The following is a 20,592-nucleotide window of genomic DNA, read 5'->3' as shown; positions in this document are numbered from 1 at the left end:
CTGCCATCTACAAGCCAAGGAGAAAGGTCTTAGAAACCAACCCTACTGACAGCTTGTCTCAGACTTCTAGTTTCCAGAATTGTGAGAAAATTAATTTTTTTAAGATTTATTTATTTAATTTAGAGAGTGTGTGAGCTTGAGCAGAGGGAGAGAATCTCAAGGAGGCTCCATGCTGAGCACGAGCCCTCAATCTCATGACCCTGAGATCAAGACCTGAGCAGAACTAGAGTCCGATGCTCAACCATCTTAGCCACCCAGATGCCCCAAGAGAAAATTAATTTTTGTTATTTGAATCCATACAGCCAAAAGTAGCCCTGTTAAGCCTTTGTTATGTCAGCCCTAGCAAACCAATGGTACTGGAAAGTGGGGTGCTGCTTTAACAAATGCCTAAAAATTGGAACTGGGAGATGGATAGAGGTGGAAAGAGTTTTGTGATGCATGCTAGCAAAAGCCTAGATTGTCTTGAAGAGATTGTTGGTAGAAATATGGATGTCAAAGGACATCAGGCTCCCCACAGGGAGCCTGCTTCTCCCTCTGCCTATGTCTCTGCCTCTCTCTCTCTCTGTGTCTCATGAATAAATAAATCTTTAAAAAATAATATGGCTTCTCTGTGTGACTCTCATGAATGAATAAAATCTAAAAAAAAATGAATATCAAAGGCAATTTTGGTAAGAGTTCAGAAAGAAAAGAGAACTGTAGAAAAGTTGCTGTTGTCTTAGAGATACACAGATTTGTGAACAGAATGTTGATAGAAATAATAAACATTAGGGGTGCCTGGGTGGCACAGTGGGTGGGCGTCGGACTGGTTTTAACTCAGGCCATGATCTCATGGGTTGTAAGATCAGCTCTACATGAGATCACGCTGCTTCATGCTCTGTGCTCAATAGGAAGTCAGCTTGAAGATTCTCTCCCTCTGCCCCTCCCCTAACACATGGGGAGGGGGGTGCTCTCTGTCTCTCAAATAATAAATAAAAAACTCTTTAAAATAATAATAAAGGGGCACCTGGGAGGCTTATTTGGCTAAGCATTTGACTCTTGATTTCAGCTCAGGTCATGATCTCAGGGTCATGAATTCAAACCCTGCCTTGGGCTCCTAGCTCAGTGGGGAGTCTGCTTGAGATTCTCCCTCTCCCTATGCCCTTCCCTACCTTTCCACCCCCACACACATATGCTCACAGGTGTATACACACACACACTCTCTCTCCCTCAAATTGATCTTTTAAAAAATAAACATTAAAGGTGCTTCTAGTGAAGTCTCAGAAATGAGAAACATGGTACAGTATTGGTAACTAGAGCAAAATGAACCTTAGGATAGTGTCAAAGAACTTGGCCTTGTGTTCTAGCCTTTCATGGAGAGTAGAACTTCTAAACAATAAACTTGGCTATTTGTGGAGATTTCTAAGTAAACTTTTGGGGACTTGGCCATTTCTCATTGCTTATAGTAAAATGTGAGAGGAGAGAGATGCTGAAAAAGGAATTAAGAAAAATGGAACCAAGGGTGCCTGGGTGACTCAGTTAAGCATCTGCCTTCAGCCCAGGTCATGATTCTGAGGTCCTAGGATCAAGCCCTGCATTGGGCTCTCTGCTCATGCTCTCTCAAATAAATAAAATCTAAGAAAGAGAGAGAGAAAAGAAGGAAGGAAGAAAGAGAAAGAAAGAGAGAGAGAAAGGAAGGAAGGAGAAAGAGGGAAGGAAGGAAGGAACAAAGGAACGAACCAGGACTGAAGAGACTATCTTGGGTGTGACTGGACAACCATTTGCTAAAGAGATTAGGGACATGTGATTTGTGGATCCAGTCAGCCATCTCAACAGAGGCCTGGATGGGGTTATCCAGGAGAGATCTGTAGAGGGCTCTTATATGTGATGGCCTCCACCACCATGAATTGCAGGGAAGGCAGTAAGATTTCTTTTATATCGCAGAAGTGTTGCCAGCTTGGACTGAAGGGGACATTCATAGGATGAATTGAAGAAAAACTGTTGGACTTGTTTGATACTACTAGGTGGGCCAGTAGAATTATTCAGTTTCAAACATTTGTTATTCTTTAAAAAAAGGAAGAAAGATCCAAAGATGAGTCAGAGGATACAGGCCTGGGGAGCAGCTCTGTTTCCTTGGTTGGTTCCAGAGAGGTTAGGCCACTGCTTTTTTATCTAGTGAGAAATAGTTAAATAAAGCTAATTATTGAACATTGCTTTAGTACAATTGAAGCATTTAAAATTTTTAAAGTCTTCTAAAGGAAAACAACTTATAATTTGGCAAATAATTATAATTATAGGGTATTAGTAATTTTATGACATTATATAATGTGACAAAGTCAAAAATAATTTTTGTATTCTTATTTGCTGATACAGAGAAAAAGCAAGTCAGAGTCAGCACATTAATCTTTCAGGCTCTCAAATCCATTTGGAGAAAGTTTTACCTTTAATTCTAATTAACCTTAATATGTAAGAAACTGCCACTAATAAAGAACAGTCACAAAATTGTGGAGAGATCTTTCCTTCAGAATGAATGCAATTCTTTTGTTAATTTTTACAGTATACTGGTAAAAGAGTGTGTCAAGTGGCTTTAGTGACATATTTATTAACAGTTAGGATTACCCTTATTTAAATTAATAAACTACTCCTAATCTGCATCAAAGTTCTCCTGGTTAGCCTTCAGTATCTTTGAAAAGTAAAATTGTTTGGTATTGAATCATTTTTTTAATTAATATTTTCAAAATACATAAAAGCAAAGAGAATAGTTTTTATGAACTCCTGTATAAACTTCATTAGTTTTCAGTAATTGTCATTGCATGGCCAATCTTGTTTTGTTTATTCCCTCCTTCCCCCACCCACCCCAACTGGATTATTTTGAAACAAATCTTAGCTACATGTCATTTTATTTATAAATTCTTCAGGAAATATGTTTTATGAGTATAATTGTGAAAAGGTATCTTTTTATTTTGGCAGGACATTTTGGCAATTAGAACATGGCAACTATAGAAGAAATTGCACATCAAATTATTGAACAACAGATGGGAGAGGTATGTTTGATTTACAGTTCATTCTCAGATCCATCAAACCTACTTACATCAACTGTATATGCTAGGTTCTGGAAGTACAGAGATAAAAGATACTCTTGACTTTAAGGTAGCTTTAAATCTAGTGACAGATAGTCAAGTCATCCAACAGTCACAGTACAATGATAAGGGCTATAACAGATGACTATATAGAGTTATGGGAGTGCAAAAGAAAAACAGCTAATGAAGAATAGCAGAGGGGTGATGAGACCTGGAACAATTATGCCCTATTCATTAGTAAGAAGTACCATAATCCAGAGGTTTTCAAAGTATCATCTAGGGACTCTTTTCAGAGACTCAGGAAGGTCAGAACTATTTTCATAATAATACTGAAATGTTAGTTGCCCTTTTTTTCCCCCAGGAGCTACCTGCCATGTAATGATATGGTATGATGAAACAGATCAACATATAAAAGATGTACATCACTCAGTGGGCCAGTGTGGTGTTAGAAAATCACAGACAAGTAAAGGATCTATTCAAATTGCAGGATAAACCAATGGATTTTAATACAGTTTCTGATTTAACATTGCAACTAGCCTTAAAAAGGCTACCACTTGTCAAGTTTGGATGTGCTGTCAAAGAACTACCAACACCTTGCCTGCGCCCATAGCTCTTCTCTAAGAAATAAGTTGGTCAGCCATTAGAATTTTGTTTACTTCACAATGAATATTACTGCTAGAAATAATCCACAGTGAAGCCTACAATAGCTTAGGCTTTACATGGTAAAATTTGTTATGAATAAACTGATTCAAATTCACATCTTACAGGTATCATTGAAAGTTGTTAGGGAAGATGGTTGTGGAAATAACCTATGTAAAATAAAGTTGAAAAAATAAAATAAAATAAAATAAAATTGACAGCAATGAAAAGTACACCCAGAAAAATAGGTCATGCTGGAAATAATGGTCAATAAAGAAAACTCAGATTGGCAGCAGCTATAATCAGTACAGTCTGTTCTAGATAAAAACTGATTAGTAATTCAGAACTTTGTTGTAAATTTTGCATAGAAAAGAATCTTGAAAATAATTTCAGGGAAATGGAAAAAAGTTGGAAACAAACCAACTTTGGCATATTAAATTTGAATGAAGGTATTAAATTGGCTTAATGAGTTTATTCTGTAAAATATTTGCTCAACAACAACAAAAGCCCTCAACGCTGGGCTAATTCTCTTTATTTGTGAACCTGCTCTTCCCCAGTCTCCTCCAACTCAGTAGATGGCAGTTGTCTTCCCAGTTGCTCAGAGCAAAATTTGGTAGTCATCCTTGACTCTTCTCTCTTATATTCCACATGTAGTCTATCAGCATATCTTGTCATATTTTCCTTCATAAAATATCCCAAATCCAATCATTTTTCTCCTCCAACATGGCTACTGCCCTGTACCCTGCCAGGATCTCTGCCCGTATAGAATTCCCAGATACTGCCATTGTGTGAGCAGAGCAATAGCATCCTTTCTGGTCTCCCTTAATTCTTCTCTTGAACATTCACAGGCTAGTCTACACACTAAATCTAAAATTACTCTTTTTGAAAAAGATCTTGTTACTCGGCTCTGTGACCTTCCAGTGGATCTCCTTTTCACACAGGTGGAAATCTAGACTTAGTCCTTACAAAGCCCTATACCATCTGGCTCCTGCTGTCACTCAGATCCCATCTTTTACCTTAATCCCTTCTGCCACGCTGTTTCACTCACATAGCTCTCTTGCAGTGTCTATTGCTTCATATGTGTGAAACACACTTCCTGCCCCACGGCCTTCCTTCATGTTTCATTTCCTCTTCCTGGGACTCACTAAGCTTTGGGCTGTTACTCAGGTCTATGCAAAAGTATCTCCTCATGGCTTTTGTTCCAACAGTGACTCTCACCATTTCTACCTTGCTTTACTTTTTCTTTGTAGTACTTAATACCATCTGACAATATTATTTTCTTGTTTGTTTTTTATCTGCCTTTCCTCACTGAAAGTGTTATGAGAACAAAGGTTTTGTTTATTGCCATATTTATTCCAGAGCCCAGAACAAACAGTGGTTGACAAATGGAATGCACCCAATAAACGTTTGTCTAAATGGAAGGTGGGAGGGAATGGGAAGCAAGGAATCAAAATAGGTCCAAGTGTTTTTTCTATTGTACCTTTATTTGCACATTTGTTTTTCTATAGGATGGGATTTTGTGGGAGTAGAATTGCTAGTTTTAAAAGGTATTGTGTATTTGTATCATATCAAATATATATATAAAGGTATCCTTTTTTAGTTTTGTCTGAAGGTAGGAGAAAATTGTGCCCTTAGAGGGGAAAAAAAAAAAAGATAAGTTGAATTGATTACTAATTTGACATGATTGTGTTAGATTGTTACCGAGCAGCAAACTGGCCAGAAAATCCAGATTGTGACGGCACTTGATCATAATACACAAGGCAAGCAGTTCATTCTGACAAATCACGATGGCTCTACCCCAAGCAAAGTCATTTTGTCCAGGCAAGATTCCACTCCAGGAAAAGTTTTCCTCACTACTCCAGATGCAGCAGGTGTTAATCAGTTATTTTTTACAACTCCTGATCTCTCTGCACAACATCTCCAGGTAAATACTTTAGAGTGTCTTTTCATCTTATACTTGAAAGAATTAAAAAGCAGGTCATAAGTCCTGATGTTAAGACTTTACATCCTACGTGGTCTGAAGGAAAAGAAAGAATTGCATAAAATTATGTGTTGTGCACATTATCTGTGGTGACTACCATATGCCACTGTACTTTTCCTTGTGCACCCTCACATCCATATATTTGGCGGGGGGGGTGGGGGAAGGGGTTGGTTCTTAGTTGCATATAGTAAGAGCCACTCTGGCTAGTTTGTCCAGGAGGGGTTTTTAGTAAAGGATGTAGAGAATTCACAGAATTGTTGGGAAGGTTGAAGATACAGATCCAGGTTAGGTTTCCAAGAATAACCACTCAGACATGCTGCAGACCTGGCTTCTAAGAGACCTGCCACTTCTGCACGATTAGGAAACTACCAAATTAAGAGCCTCTCCTATGGTAGCAGCACTGCCTAAGACCAGACTGCCTGGGCCTCAAGCAAGAAGCTGCCAAATCAAAAAGTCAGTATTATGGCTGTGTCTTTGTCACTTTGCTCCTTGGTTGTCATCTACATATTCCTTGATGTAGCAGGCAGTTTTATCCCCAGTCTGCTTTAACACTGGAAGTTAGTCAGTGGTCCAGATTAACTTTGCATCATTTAAATTTTGCTAGTTATATATTTTTCAAAGAGCCAATTAAGACTTATATACACTGCATGCCTGTGCTTATGTAGATATTTTCACTGCTGGTTGCTGTGATTGAATACAAATCCAACAAACCCTTTGGAAACTTTTTCATAGAATGCCCACTTAAAATTGAATTCTCTTTTGTGATGAAAACCTGATCACATAAAGTTTCTTTTAGGATTGAAAAACTAATTAATAAAATACAAAATTTTGCCTGTATAACCTGACAGATTCTATTACCTTTCTAATTGCATCATTTGTATTATTTTTAAAAACAGCTGAAGTAAAAAGTGGGTGGGATTTATAAGAAGTTACTTTATCAACAAGACGGAAGTCACTAAAAAAATTTATAACATCATGAATACCTTAATTTCTTTTTACCAACAAATCTGATATTTTTAGAAAAGTTTTCTTTTTACCAACAAATTTGATATTTTTAGAAAAGTTTTATAGTTACAGGAATATTGAGCAGTTAGTATAGGGTTTCCATATAACCTCTCAAAACACAATTTTTCCTATTAACATTTTATATTAATATACTTTTATTATAATTAGCAAATTAATTATGATAGATTATTAACTAAAATCCATAGATGATTTTAGCTTTCCCTGATTTTTACATAATGTTCTTTTTGGTTCCAGGACACCATATTACATTTAGTCATTATCTCTCTTTAGATTCCTGTTAGCAAAAAAAAAAAAAGATTCCTGTTAGCAGTGATAGTTTCTCAGACTTCCCTTGTATTTGATGACCTTGACAGTTTTGAGGTATATTGGTCAGGTATATTATAGACGGCCCTACTATGGGACTTTGACTAATGTTTTTCTCATGATTAGACTGGGGTTGTTCGTTTGGTAAGGAGGAGCCCAGAGGTAAAGTGCCATTTTCATCACATCTAAATCAAGTAATCAAATTTACTATTGTCATGTTTTATAACTGGTGACATGGATCTTGACCACTTGGCTTAAGAAATGTGTATCAGATTATTTTTCCACTGTAAACCTACACTTTTTTAAAAAAAAATTTCTCTGTTTCAAGAGAAAAAGATAATATTGGTACTTTGCCTACTTTATGGATCACCTCTCAGGGCAAAGAAAGAGAAACTGGTTTAGGATAGAATTCTTCTGGACCAAGAAAATTGGATATCTGATCTAGTGACCTAAAGAATGTGGGCAAGTCCCTTAATCTCTCAATATTTATTTTTCCCCTAGGAATAATAGTAGATAAAAGATGAGTATCATTCACAATAGATGTGCTATTAAGGAAGAGTGATGCCTTTCATAGATGCTTTCAAAGGACAACTATTTTTTTTAAGGTTCTGTTAAAAACTAATTTTTATGATGATATAAATATAAAAAGAAATAATGCCATTATAACATAGCAAGGGACAGCTATTTTAAGGACTACTTAAAGTTTGTATTTTTTTAAAGATTTTATTCATTTATTCATGAGAGACACAGAAAGAGGCAGAGACACAGGCAGAGGAAGAAGCAGGCGTCCTGCGGGGAACCTAATGTGGGACTCGATCCCAAGACCACAGGATCACGACCCGAGCCAAAGGCAGACAGACACTCAACCACTGAGCCACCCAGGTGTCCGTATTTAAACATTTTAAAATCAGGGCAGCCTGGGTGGTTCAGTGGTTTAGCGCCGCCTTTGGCCCAGGGCGTGACCCTGGAGACCTGGGATCGAATCCCATGTCGGGCTCTCTGCATGGACCCTACTTCTCCCTCTGCCTGTGTCCTTTCTCTCTCTCTCTCTCTCTGTCTCTCATGAATAAATAAAATCTTTAAAAAAATAAAATAAAATAATAAATAAAGTTTTTAAAATCAGAATTAACTCCTGAAGGCATTCACACCCCTAAGAGAAGAAAGAGTCAAAGTAGAGGGTTATTTTGTAGGTTGCCTTAAAGCCAAGTGAAGGTGATATGGTGAATGCCCTATCACATTTTTTGATAAAATGATCACATTTTTTGATAAATGATTTTGATTTTTGATTGAGTTAATTTGTTCATGTTTCAAAAGGTTGAAAGAAAATGATAAAAAAGGTTAGAAGCTAAATCTAAAAGAAGAAACTAGTATTTTTTTGCCAGCATTATGTTAGCTATAACTAGTGATTAGCTCTTTATATAAAGAGGGTTTATAATTTGTCCAAGGCCTCCCCACCCAGTCCGACTAACATGCTACCATTTATCAGGCTCCACATCCCATGCTGTCTATGACTACACCTAATCCAAATCTTAGAATATTCATTGATGAAAGGTTTATCAATCATATTTCCATAATTACAAGTAAATACCTCAAAAAATTTAACTACTTTTCTGTTTTAAAAAATTCAGTTATCTTTTTATGCTGTTATAGCTTGTTTTTCCATGTGGAAAAATTTTGAGCTGTCATGATAGGGCTGATAGACTGCTGCAGTAATTTTATGTGTTGAATGAATAATGAATAATAAGTGCTTAATAGGTAAGATACATTAAATATTCATGAATTCGTTTGACATTTTATGGAACAAATTTAAAAGATATTCTTCTTACCTTTGCTTCTAATAACTTTGAAGTTTTTACTTGTATATACAGAAAATTAACAGTAGTTTAATTGATATACTCTTAATAGAGTTCAAAGTTTCAGAAGAACTTATGAGAAAGCAAGCAATAATTAAGACTAACTGTTCTTTTATATTTTATTTTAAGAGCATTATTAACAAATTATTTTTTTGTTTTTGTTTTGGGGGGTTTTCTTTAGCTCTTAACAGATAATTCTTCCCCAGACCAAGGACCAAATAAGGTTTTCGATCTTTGCGTAGTATGTGGAGACAAAGCATCAGGTAACATTTAAAAATAACTTTCTATATGTTGTGTTGTTGTGTTGTTAGAATAACTACCATACTACCATGTTTCTTCTTCTGAAAGCAAAAAAGAAAAGAGCATGTTGTTTTTATTTTATTTATTTATTCATGAGAGAGACAGAGAGGCAGAGATGGAGGCAGAGGGAGAAGCAGGCTCCATGCAGGGAGCCTGATGCGGGACTTGATCCTGGGACCATGGGATCATGCCCTGAGCCAAAGGCAGATGCTTAACTGTTGAGCCACCCAGGTGTCCCTTTTTTTTAAAAAAAGATTTTTATTTAATTATAGTTCATATTTTGAAGCCTATAAAATTTAACTGAGTTTTCCCCAAAGCTTTTTATTCACCTGATGATTTTTTTTACTTGAATGCAATTTAATTCGATCTTGCAATGACATAAAAAGCATATTTTGAAGAATTATGAAATTTTGCTTTTTTAAAAAAATGATTTGTTTATTTAGGGTCACCTGAGTGGCTCAGTGGTTTAGTATTTGCCTTCGGCTCAAGGCATGATCCTCAGGGTTCTGGATGGAGTCCCTCATCAGGCTCCCCACAGGGAGCCTACTTCTTCTTCTGCCTATGTCTCTCCTTCTCTCTTTCTCTCATGAATAAATAAATAAAATCTTTAAAAAAGAGAGATCTATTTATTTTGTGGGGGGAGGCAGAGGGAGAGGAACTCAAGCAAACTCCACACTAGCATGGAGCTCCATATGGTGCTCAATCTCAGACTTTGAGATCACAATCTGAGCCAAAACCAAGAGTCAGGTGCTTAACCAACTATACCACTCAGGTGCCCCAAAGAGTTTTTCTTTGCAAATGTAAGCTGAATATGTGGAAATTTTTCTTGAATGTGAGTTCAGTTTTGTCAAAGGAATTGCTTAAAAATGAATTGTGCTTAACACGTAACATCAAGTTGTTAACTTACCTGTTAAGCCCTGTTACTAGTCCAGGAATATAGAGTAACTTGAATCATTGAGATGGAAAAGCTCTGGTTACTCTTTATTTAATGCTGTGTATAGCTGAGCAGGCATTTCTCCAAGTATTATTAGTACTCAGGGTTATGTCATTTTAGTTATATTCATTGTTACATTATGCCAGGAAAGCACCCATGTTCACTAAAGTATAATCTTAAATCTTTTTCCATAGCTTCATTACAAAAATCTCCACTGCAACTTTTCCAAGAGTATGTTCAATTTAATAGATGTTGTATCAGAGAAATGACTTGTGAAGTGCTATGTTAATCAAAATGTGATGAATTGCTCCAGAAATTTAAAAAATGGCACCCGCAATAAGAAGAGATTACTATAGGGATACCTGGGTGGCTCAGCAGTTGAGCGCCTGCCTTTAGCTCAGGGCGTGATCCCAGAGTCCTGAGATCAAGTGCCACATTGGGCTTCCTGCATGGAGCCTGCTTCTCCCTCTGCCTATGTCTCTGCCTCTCTCTCTCTCTCTTTTTCTCTCTCTCTCTCTGTCTCTCATGAATAAATAAATCTCTTAAAAAAAGAGAGATTACTATAGGTGCACCTGGGTGCCTCAGTTGGTTAAGCATCCAACCTTTGATTTCAGCTCAGGTCATGATCTCTCAGAGTCATGAGATCAAGCCCCATAGCGGCTCCACAACCAGTGTGGATATTCTTTCCCTCTGTCTGTCAGCACTCATCCACCCACCCCCAAAAAAGAGAATATTATAGCTCAAATACTAATTGATATATTTTTTGGAGCATAGCTTTCAGAATAAAATACCTTTATATAAGAGAATTACAATTTGTAAGTTATCTCAGAAGTAAAAATAACTTTTACTTATTATGGTATTATGGATGGTTTTGCTCTTTCTTTTTCTGAAATTTTCCATATTGTTAACAGAATTAAAAATTCATATTGTTTAATATATTTAGCAAAGAGTATTGTTTCATTATCTGTTTAGTAACTTCTAAAAGATTTTTTCATGTCACAAACTCAACAATCTCCATTTCATCACATATATTGTTATTTTAAAGGGAAGAAATGGGTTTATTTCCATTTCTGTTTCAAAATATGTGACTTTTGTGTTTTCTTAAACATCTTGTCCCTAGGTCGTCATTATGGAGCAGTAACCTGTGAAGGCTGCAAAGGATTTTTTAAAAGAAGCATCCGAAAAAATTTAGTTTATTCATGTCGAGGATCAAAGGACTGTATTATCAATAAACACCATCGAAACCGCTGTCAATACTGCAGGTTACAGAGATGTATTGCGTTTGGAATGAGACAAGACTGTATGTATTAGCTTTAAAGGAGAAAATAATTTTAAGAATTCAGGCAAAGTCTAGAATTATGTCAAAATTTACTCAATATGTCAATATATATGATTTTAATTTACAGTTTTCCAACTATAGAAATGTGTACATATGCATGTATTTTTTATTGATTCAACAAAATACTTATTGAGTGTCTATATACTTTGCATGTATGTATGTTTGAACATATTTTTGTTTGTTTTTTTTTAAACATAACTAACTAGATACCAGTTTAGTTTTCGGTCAGACTACTAAGGTGATAAGTAGGGTAGCTAATTTTTTTTTTTTAAGATTTTATTTATTCATAGAGATGCAGAGAGAGAGAGAGAGGCAGAGACACAGGCAGAGGGAGAAGCAGGCTCCATGCAGAGAGCCTGACGTGGGACTCAATCCAGGGTCTCCAGATCACGCCCTGGGCTGCAGGCAGCACTAAACCGCTACGCCACCGGGGCTGCCCTAGGGTAGCTAATATTGATTGAGGTCTCACCATGCCTAACTCTGTATATAACATATGAATTAACTTATTCTCATAGCAGAACCCCATGCAGTAGATAGTACTCTTACCCATTTTACATTTGAGTAAACAGATACAGTACTTTGCACAAGGTCACACAACTAATAAGTGGCAGAACTTGGATCTGAATCTTGGCAGGCGTTTGTTGTTGTTTTTTTCCCCCTCAGAAAATGTACATTTAACAACTAAACTATACTATCTCCTAAGTATCATGGAATAAAATTCCTATAAAATATACTACCTAGATTATATAAATGAAGATTATACCATTGAAGTATTTCTCAAAAACTCCCCCTGCCCTTAACTGAAAAATGTTTTAACTTTGGTCTTTTTGTGGCTCCCTATCAGTATTGTTTCCAGTTGGTCAAATATTATTTTTTTAACTCATAGATAGGTAAGAGACTTCTAACTTGAGTTTTTCCTTCTTGACAGTGAGCTTTTAAAAAATAAGAATTTCTCTACATTTCTACCATAGCTAGGCCAGGGAGAGAAAAGAGAATGAGAGATGCAAATTACTATTCTGAAGCAACTTTATTGAAGTTGAAAATAATTTCTAAAAATAAATGATTATCTTTAGAGTTCAGTTATGCAACTGTCTCCCAGGAGAGCAGCATTGCTGACAGAAAGGTTACATTTATAATTGCCTGTAAGTTCCTCATTGTGATGTAATAGTTTAACACATTTCTGTAGCTGTTCAGTGTGAAAGAAAACCAATTGAAGTATCACGAGAAAAATCTTCCAACTGTGCCGCTTCAACAGAAAAAATCTACATCCGAAAAGACCTTCGAAGCCCGTTAGCTGCAACTCCAACTTTTGTAACAGATAGTGAAACTGCAAGGTATAGTAAAAACAAGCAAAACATACATTAAGTAGCTGGTCATTTGTTTTTCTTCCCAGTGAAACTAAGGCTAAAATTTGTACTTGTTTATTACAGGTCAGCAGGACTGTTAGATTCAGGAATGTTTGTGAATATTCACCAGTCTGGAATAAAAACTGAGTCAACTGTGCTGATGACACCAGATAAGGTGTGTTTAGTGCAATTAATTTAAAGCTTAAATTTTTTAAGCTTTTAAGATATTTTTTTATTTTCCACCATTACTTTGGTCAATTGATGTGCTTTTAAATATTCTCTATTAGAAATTACATTTTTTTAATATAAATGATCAATTATTTCAAGTGTTAAATGACAGCTAAAACAACTTAGTGACAAATTTGATGCCTTTATGCAAGGGAAAACAATCCCTAGATCAGGAGAGTGCTCTTACTGAAGAATTTGGGATAGGAGTAAGTTTTAGTGAATATTAGAGAAAGTAATATGAAAGTAGCCTCAATGGCTATGAGGTTGAAGATTTCCTTGTAAGGCTAGTGGGTCCTGTTTTTTAGGATAAGGTAAGCTAGTTAAAGTGAGGCTGCTGGATTATAATTGGTGTGTATTAGGTTTCCTTGACAGGTGTTTCTTGTAAATGGATGCTGACTTGGAGTTTTAGATTTTGACCAGGATAGCCTCTGTTTTGTATGTCCTCATATATGAATATCAGTAGAAATGTTCATTATTCCATTAGGACAATTATAGCTTCAAAATGAAAATGACAGACAAAAGTCTTCTAGGTTTCTTTCATCTCAAAATACAGCTCAAAAATAGAAATTACAGTAAGTGTGGAAAAAAAATTTTTAAGATGTACTTATTTATTTTAGAGAGCAAGAGCATGAGCAGAAGGGGCAGAGGGAGAAAGAGAGGGAGAGAGAATCTCAAGCAGACTTTGTGCTGAGCATGGAGCCTGAAGCAGGGCTTGATCTCATTACCCTGAGATCACGACTTGAGCCGAAACCAAGAGTCAGATGCTTAACCGACTGAGCCACCCAGGCACCCAAGCGCAGAATTCTTAATATTTCTTTTATGTTCCCCTACAGATTTTATAGTAACAAAATACTTAAAATATTTCAGGTGAAGAGAAATCCTAGCACCCCTTTTACTCAAAACATTGACTTGAGTCAGGAGTCGAAATAAGATTGCAAGAGCTCTCGTTATGTGTCTAAGTTACCTGGGTTCTCTTCAAGATTGGAGTGCTTCTTTACGGAGCAAGGAGTCTCAGGGGAAAAGTTTATTTATTTAGATAGAGCATGCGGAGTTTCTGCAGTGTTCAGAAACCCCTTATGAGAACAAAAATTTCTCCTAAAGACTCATGTCTGAAAACAGATTTTAGGGAGCCTATGATTAGTTTTTCTCTCAGCTTGTGATATGATCTGGTTTTATGTGACCTATAAAGATTATTCATCCAATTTATAGTCAGATTTATTATATATTTGTTGTTTAATAGTCTTAAGACACTCTTAATATCTGAGGTCTGGAATCACATTTCATCTGCCACTTAGTAGCTGCATAACCTTGAGCCATTTTTTTGACCTCTTGATGCTTAGTTTCCTTTCTCATCTGTAAAATAGGGCAAATAAGAGTGCAAACCATACAGGTTGGGCATTAGTATTTTGTTGTTCCATGGGAGGATTTGACCTTTTACCATATATTTTGGAATTAGAAGATTTTGCTTAGCCTTGTGTACATGATTCAAGGTTAGGACTGTAGTTACAATTGCACTGACGTATTACCTCCTTTAGGAAAGGAGGACAATTAAGTTTTGTTGAGAAATTACTATTTGCCCAGACACTACTTTTCTCTATGTCTTCGTAGTAAATTATAGTAACAGTCTTGTGTGGTAAGTTCCTGACAGTTTCAAAACTGTCTAGTAATAAGATGAGGTCTTTTCACATTGCCTACGAGTCTTCATTGACAAAAACAAGAAAATAGCTAGATGAGCATGTTACAAAATGGAAGAGAAGTTAAAGTTCTAGTTGAAAATTAAAACACTTAAGTGTTGACTCCTTTTACTCATGTATAGGAAGCCTGGAACAGTGGCTAGAGCCTGGGCTTTACCATCAGAGCTGACTGCCCCGTCTTGCCTCCAGTACTTACTGCTGGAGTGATAATGGATAATTTTTCTTATTGGTAATAAAGGGATGATGATTCCTATTTTACAGGGTTGTTAACGAGGATTAAATAAAATACAGGTACAAGTAGTAACCATGTAAGAACTCCACAACGGGTAGGTTAGTAAATGATTCTGGGACCACTCATTAATTTGGGGAGCACAAAAAAATTGTTTCACTCTATTCATGAAAATCAGTTTTACATAAACTAAAGAATTGCTATAACATGAAACAGCAAGGAAACGTGCATTTTCTCAGGATTAAGAACACTAAAAATAAAAACCATGAAGAAAGAATTGAATGTCATTAAAGGACTGTCAGTTGACCATAGAAGCAATTGTGAAGGGTCTCTCATTAATTAGGTTAGGATGGACTAATTTGAGTATTTTTTAAAAAAATGATTCACTTAAACACATCAAATATATAAAAATCTATAAATTTAGAATGGTACTTAAAACCCACCTGTCACCATTAGAGGTTGCTAAGGGCATTGACTCATTGCTCTGAAAACTGATAAAGAAAAATCAAGTATCTATCTGCCTTTCCTATGGAAATTGTATTTCTGGGTAGTCAAAGAGTTAAGGAAAATGTACTTTTACACAAAATAATTATAACTAATTAGTGACTAAAGAATAAAAGAATATATACATCACTAACAAAAGCTAAAGACAAATGGGAAAATGTGCAACGTGTAACAAAAGCCTGTTATTTTAAATATGTAAAGAGATATTCCACCTACACAGTTGTGGCATTTATTTAACATATTTCACACAATGGCTGGTAAAAGTTGGCGTTTTAGGAATTCTGTTGAGTAATAAATACATTGACCTTTTTTTCTCTTTTCAGTAAAATTAATTTTAACACTATACAGTAGTTCATAAGTTTTGGAAATTGTCAGAATTTTAATTCTAAAAAGAACTTAAGATCATCTAATATCTGTTTACAGAGAAAGGGATTGTTGATGTGAATAGATTAATCATGATGTACAATTTTTGGTTTAATTGTATAAACATTTCCTCGGAAAAGTACCTGATGTTTTTAAAATTACATACTCCTCAAGAAGTTTCTAAAAGCTCAGAGCCTTTTGATTTTACTTTCTAGGTTTCGTTTATCTTAATTAGAGTACTTTTGGCATTTCACAATCTAGAATTGGATATCTCAGACAAAAAGTTCTTTGATACCAATTTGCAGATTTTAACTTTTTTTTTCTTTTTTTAAAGGCTGAATCATGTCAGGGAGATTTAAGTACGTTGGCCAGTGTGGTTACATCATTAGCAAATCTTGGAAAAACTAAAGCTCTTTCTCAGAATAGTAATGAAATGTCAATGATTGAAAGCTTAAGTAATGGTGATACCTCTTTGTGTGAATTTCATCAAGAAATGCAGACCAATGGTGATGTTTCAAGGTAAAGTCTGTTTTGATCTTAAGTATTAGTATTTTTTTTTTTAATTTATCCATGAGAGGCACAGAGAGAGAGAGGCAGAGAGAGAAGCAGGCTCCCTGCAAGGAGCCCGATGCGGGACTCGATCCCGGATCCCAAGATCATGACCTGAGCCAGAGGCAGACACTCAACTGCTGAGCCACATGGGCATCCCAAATATTAGTATTTCTTAAAATATTTTTATGTAGAATACTGTTTATAGAAGTTTCAGAAAACAAGTATTTGACTTAGAAGATGTAAAGCATAGTAAGTTTGAACTATTAACATTCAATGTAAAATGTTCAGCAGGTTACATTCTAAATAATGAATGATAAATGAATATTATAAGATTAGAAATGTAGTCATAAAATTTAGGAATTTTTTTTCTTGCTAAAGGTGATACTTTAGGTCTGACATTTCAGAGATTTTATCTCTGTGTATTTGGAGTTAAACATTTGTCTTATCCCAGGCAACCATGTCATTTCCCCACTAATTTCTAGTGATGAAAATAGATTTATTTTTTTTAAAGATTTTATTTATTTATTCATGAGAGACGCACAGAGAGAGAGAGAGAGAGAGAGAGAGGCAGAGACACAGGCAGAGGGAGAAGCGGGCTCCATGCAGGGAGCCTGACGTGGGACTCGATCCCGGGACTCCAGGATCACGCCCTGAGCTAAAGGCAGGCGCCAAACTGCTGAGCCACCCAGGGATCCCCTGAAAATAGATTTTAAAAATGTAATTGAATTAACTACAATTTTAAGTTGCACTTCAGGAAACTTGTATGGGAATTCTATTTTTCATTCTCTTAATGTTAATACATGAGGTGTAGAAACTGAATTTCTTCAGGCTTTTTTCACACTGTTCATCATTTAAATGTTGAGGAAACTGCATTTAAAGAGTCTCAATAAGTACTTTGTTGAACATGAGATTTTAAGGAACTCTAAAAGACCTCTCATTGAAAAATATGGGGAGCTATTTTAAATAAAAATTTGATTATATTAGTTCATTATTTGCCATCCTAATCTCAAATTCTTACATTTTAGAGGTAGCTGTGTTAACACAAGTTTTAAAATATTTTCTGAATATTTAAATAGGATCTAACTTTGTTATGTAGAATGCAGTAAAGTTGACATAAGTTCTTGTCCTTGTTCTTTCTAAATAGCTGCTGTATGTAAAGTAAATGGGTTGTTAATCTTATAGTATCAAATGTATAACTTATTGTAAAAGTATATTTTTAGACCAGTGTATAAGGGGTTTTCTTTCTGGTAATTACATAGATTTTTTTAAAAAGACTTTAATTCTCTGATAATACTGTTCATATAATACTTTTAATTCTCTGATAATACTATTAATATAATAGTTTTTCATACTATATATATATTGAAGTTGTTGCTTTGGGAAACAGATATCACTGAAATAGAATAACCAGTGATATACCAAAGTTCTGTTTTCTAAGTAATATTTTTAGGCCTAAATCTTAATTCCAGAATTTTATGTAGAATTTTATTTTCTTGTGGAGAATGACCAAGCTCATAGCATCTGATGTCTCCTTATAGGGCATTTGACACTCTTGCAAAAGCACTGAATCCTGGAGAGAGCACAGCCTGTCAGAACTCAGTAGAGGGCATGGAAGGAAGCATACACCTAATTGCTGGAGACTCAAGCATCAATTACATCGAAAAAGAGGGGCCACTTCTCAGTGATTCACATGTAGCTTTCAGGGTACTTCCATATATTTTAATATTTTTTTTATATTGTGTTACTCATTTTGATTTCAGTCTTCCCGTCAGACATCAAAGTACATTTGTTGTGCTTTTAAAGTCAGAAATATTCCTAATAAAATTCAAAATAGCAGCTGAAACATACACACCTGGCTATATTAAAGTGATGGCTCAGTAAAGCATCCTGCTTATCAATCATGGTTATAATATCGATTAATGGTTTTAAGTCTATAAAAGCTACCCTTTAGAACATTTAGATTTTTGGGTGTTGTTAACTGAGTATTGACATTCATGATGTGTTGGCTGTATCAGTTTTGTTCAGTGCCTAGCTTCTACTACTTTAGTGTATACCAGTACGTGAGACCCAGATACTCTTAGCGTAGTAACTCTAAAGAACTCCATTTATTATGTATTGCCCTAATTAGCTAGCTCTCAGTATTATTTTAAGAATGTAACAATTACTTAATACATTTTAACTTTTGGCTTTTAACTTTTTACACTTTAATCATTTTGGAGGAGATAATTTGTAGTTTCTTTTTTGCTCCCTTAAATGCATTAATACATGATGGAAAGAATACATCTAGAATGTTAGAAAATAACTTTATCTTTCAAATACTATTTGGACTATAGCTACACATACACTGATCTTTGAGGCCCTACATTAAGACTTTGATTTTTTGACCTCTCCGTTTTAATCATTCTTTATCTTTGCTCTGCTGACTGAGTACTGTCAGCAAAGTATAAGTTTCCATGGGTTTCTAATGAAAATATACACAGTTATCAAATAGAGATTTGTGTGACTGGTACAAATAACACAAATCTAACACTGGCTAAAACTGCATACAATAAAATTTATATTTGTAAAATTTGACGTGGTAGATGTAGCCACAGAGAAAACTCAGTGACATAATAAATTGCTGTAACTTGATATAGTCAGTAAAACGTAACAGTGAAACCAATCTTCATGTAAAATTTTACCACAGATAACCTATATGGAAAAAATTAGAAATGTTTTATTTGTACCCTACATGAAAAATTTTTATGGGGACTATAAGAAAAGACAATGGGAATAATGCCATTCTTAAAAATTATGGTAGGAGCTATGGACAAGGGTGGAATAAAGCAAAACTGATTTTTCCGTTGCTCTTTCTTATTCTAAATAAAAGACTTGCTTTTGTTGTCTTTTATTTTCTACCTTTGGATTTAAATCGGAAGGAGAGGAAAAAGATATGTATTGCAAGGAAAAAGTATAGAGTACTTCTACAGGATGTAGAAGTAATTTTTTTTTGTATTATTGTTGATCTTGGTCCTTGAAATTTTGATTCTTTCAAATATTTGTTAAGGACAGATGAGTTAGGCAGATCAGAACTTTTTTCCTCTCTCTGAAGGTGTTTTGTTTTGTTTTGTTTTGTTTTGTTTTGTTTTTCTTTTTGTTTTCCTTTCTGTTTAGTCTTTGACCTGCTGTACTCTGGGTGTCCTTAGAATCAACACTGTGAAGTTTCTTGGTCTCCTGACAAAGACGGCTTCTTCTCTCCCTCTGATTCTTATTTACTGCCTTTGTGAAATCAAGAGTTATATGTTTTCCTCACTTCCCAGCTCAGTACTTTCGTGTAGTTGGCTTTCTCATTGATGTGTTATAAGTTATAAAACCTGCCATTTGTAATTAAAAACTCACTTCTCTCTTAGCAGCTGAGCTAAATAGCATTTTGTCCCTATTTATATACAGTGTAGTTTATAGCATGCTTTCATGTGTACATTCTTATATTTGAGCTTTAATCACAGTTGGTTGTGAAAGTTTGGATTTTTATTGTCATTTTGTACATGAAAAAGATTCGGAGGGTTTCTGTGTTTGTTCAACCAAGCAGGAGAAGTAATTCTAATAATGCATTTTGGAATTCGGTTCTGGAGATCTAGAACAATAGAAATATTAAGCATTTTTTTAAATTTCAGAGTTTTTGGTGTGATTTCATATACTTTATTCTTGTTTCTTATAACTTGATAACATGGTTAATCAAGGTAGATAGAATTTCCATTTAGAAATAAGTGTATATTGCAAAGCTAGGTAGGTGATTTCCAAAACTGTTCTTTCATATGTATCATCTCAGTATTCAAATCACGATCCTTTTGGTCACCATGTTTGATGTTTGGGAGTCATCATCATTTCTCCACGCCTTACTCCCCTCCATTCCCTAATTGAACCCTACTCATTCTCATTCTTTTGTTTGAATTTCTCCCTTCTTCTTCATTTTTATCATATGTCCAGGCCTTTTAAAATTTCTTACTCAAACTTACAGTACTATCTTTGCTTCCAGTCTCTTCATCTTGTCTCCTGTGCCTTGGTAACAGAGTGATGTTTGTTAAAAATCAGTCCATTTAGGTTACTCTGCTACCTAAAAGCCTTCATCAGCTTCCATTGCCCATGTGAGATAAAGTCCATGACCTTTTAGCACCCTCCACATTCTGATTCAGTTGCCCATCATTTCTCAGACATGCCATCCCTTTCTTAGCCCTTTCTGTAGCTCATTCCATTTCCATTTCCATT

At 35.3% G+C, this 20,592-nt stretch overlaps 1 protein-coding gene across 2 annotated transcripts in view; it reads left to right on the top strand.

Annotated features, from left to right (window-relative positions):
• NR2C1 (nuclear receptor subfamily 2 group C member 1) overlaps positions 1-20,592 on the top strand; it is a 46,126-nt gene that overhangs the window by 7,784 nt on the left and 17,750 nt on the right. The window contains exons 2-9 of one of the 2 annotated variants that reach the window (XM_077845854.1): positions 2,947-3,020; positions 5,389-5,619; positions 9,040-9,121; positions 11,213-11,392; positions 12,618-12,765; positions 12,862-12,952; positions 16,130-16,314; positions 17,886-18,051. In XM_077845854.1, the coding sequence (XP_077701980.1) occupies positions 2,967-3,020; positions 5,389-5,619; positions 9,040-9,121; positions 11,213-11,392; positions 12,618-12,765; positions 12,862-12,952; positions 16,130-16,314; positions 17,886-18,051 (1,137 nt within the window). In that variant the 5' untranslated portion in view covers positions 2,947-2,966. The remainder of the gene's footprint in view (positions 1-2,946; positions 3,021-5,388; positions 5,620-9,039; positions 9,122-11,212; positions 11,393-12,617; positions 12,766-12,861; positions 12,953-16,129; positions 16,315-17,885; positions 18,052-20,592) is intronic. The other variant, XM_077845855.1, reaches the window with a different exon arrangement.

Source organism: Canis aureus, chromosome 13 (genome assembly GCF_053574225.1).
Source record: "Canis aureus isolate CA01 chromosome 13, VMU_Caureus_v.1.0, whole genome shotgun sequence".
NCBI lineage: Eukaryota > Metazoa > Chordata > Mammalia > Carnivora > Canidae > Canis > Canis aureus.
The sequence above is the reverse complement of the archived record's forward strand: the minus strand, read 5'-3'. Positions and strand labels throughout refer to the sequence as shown.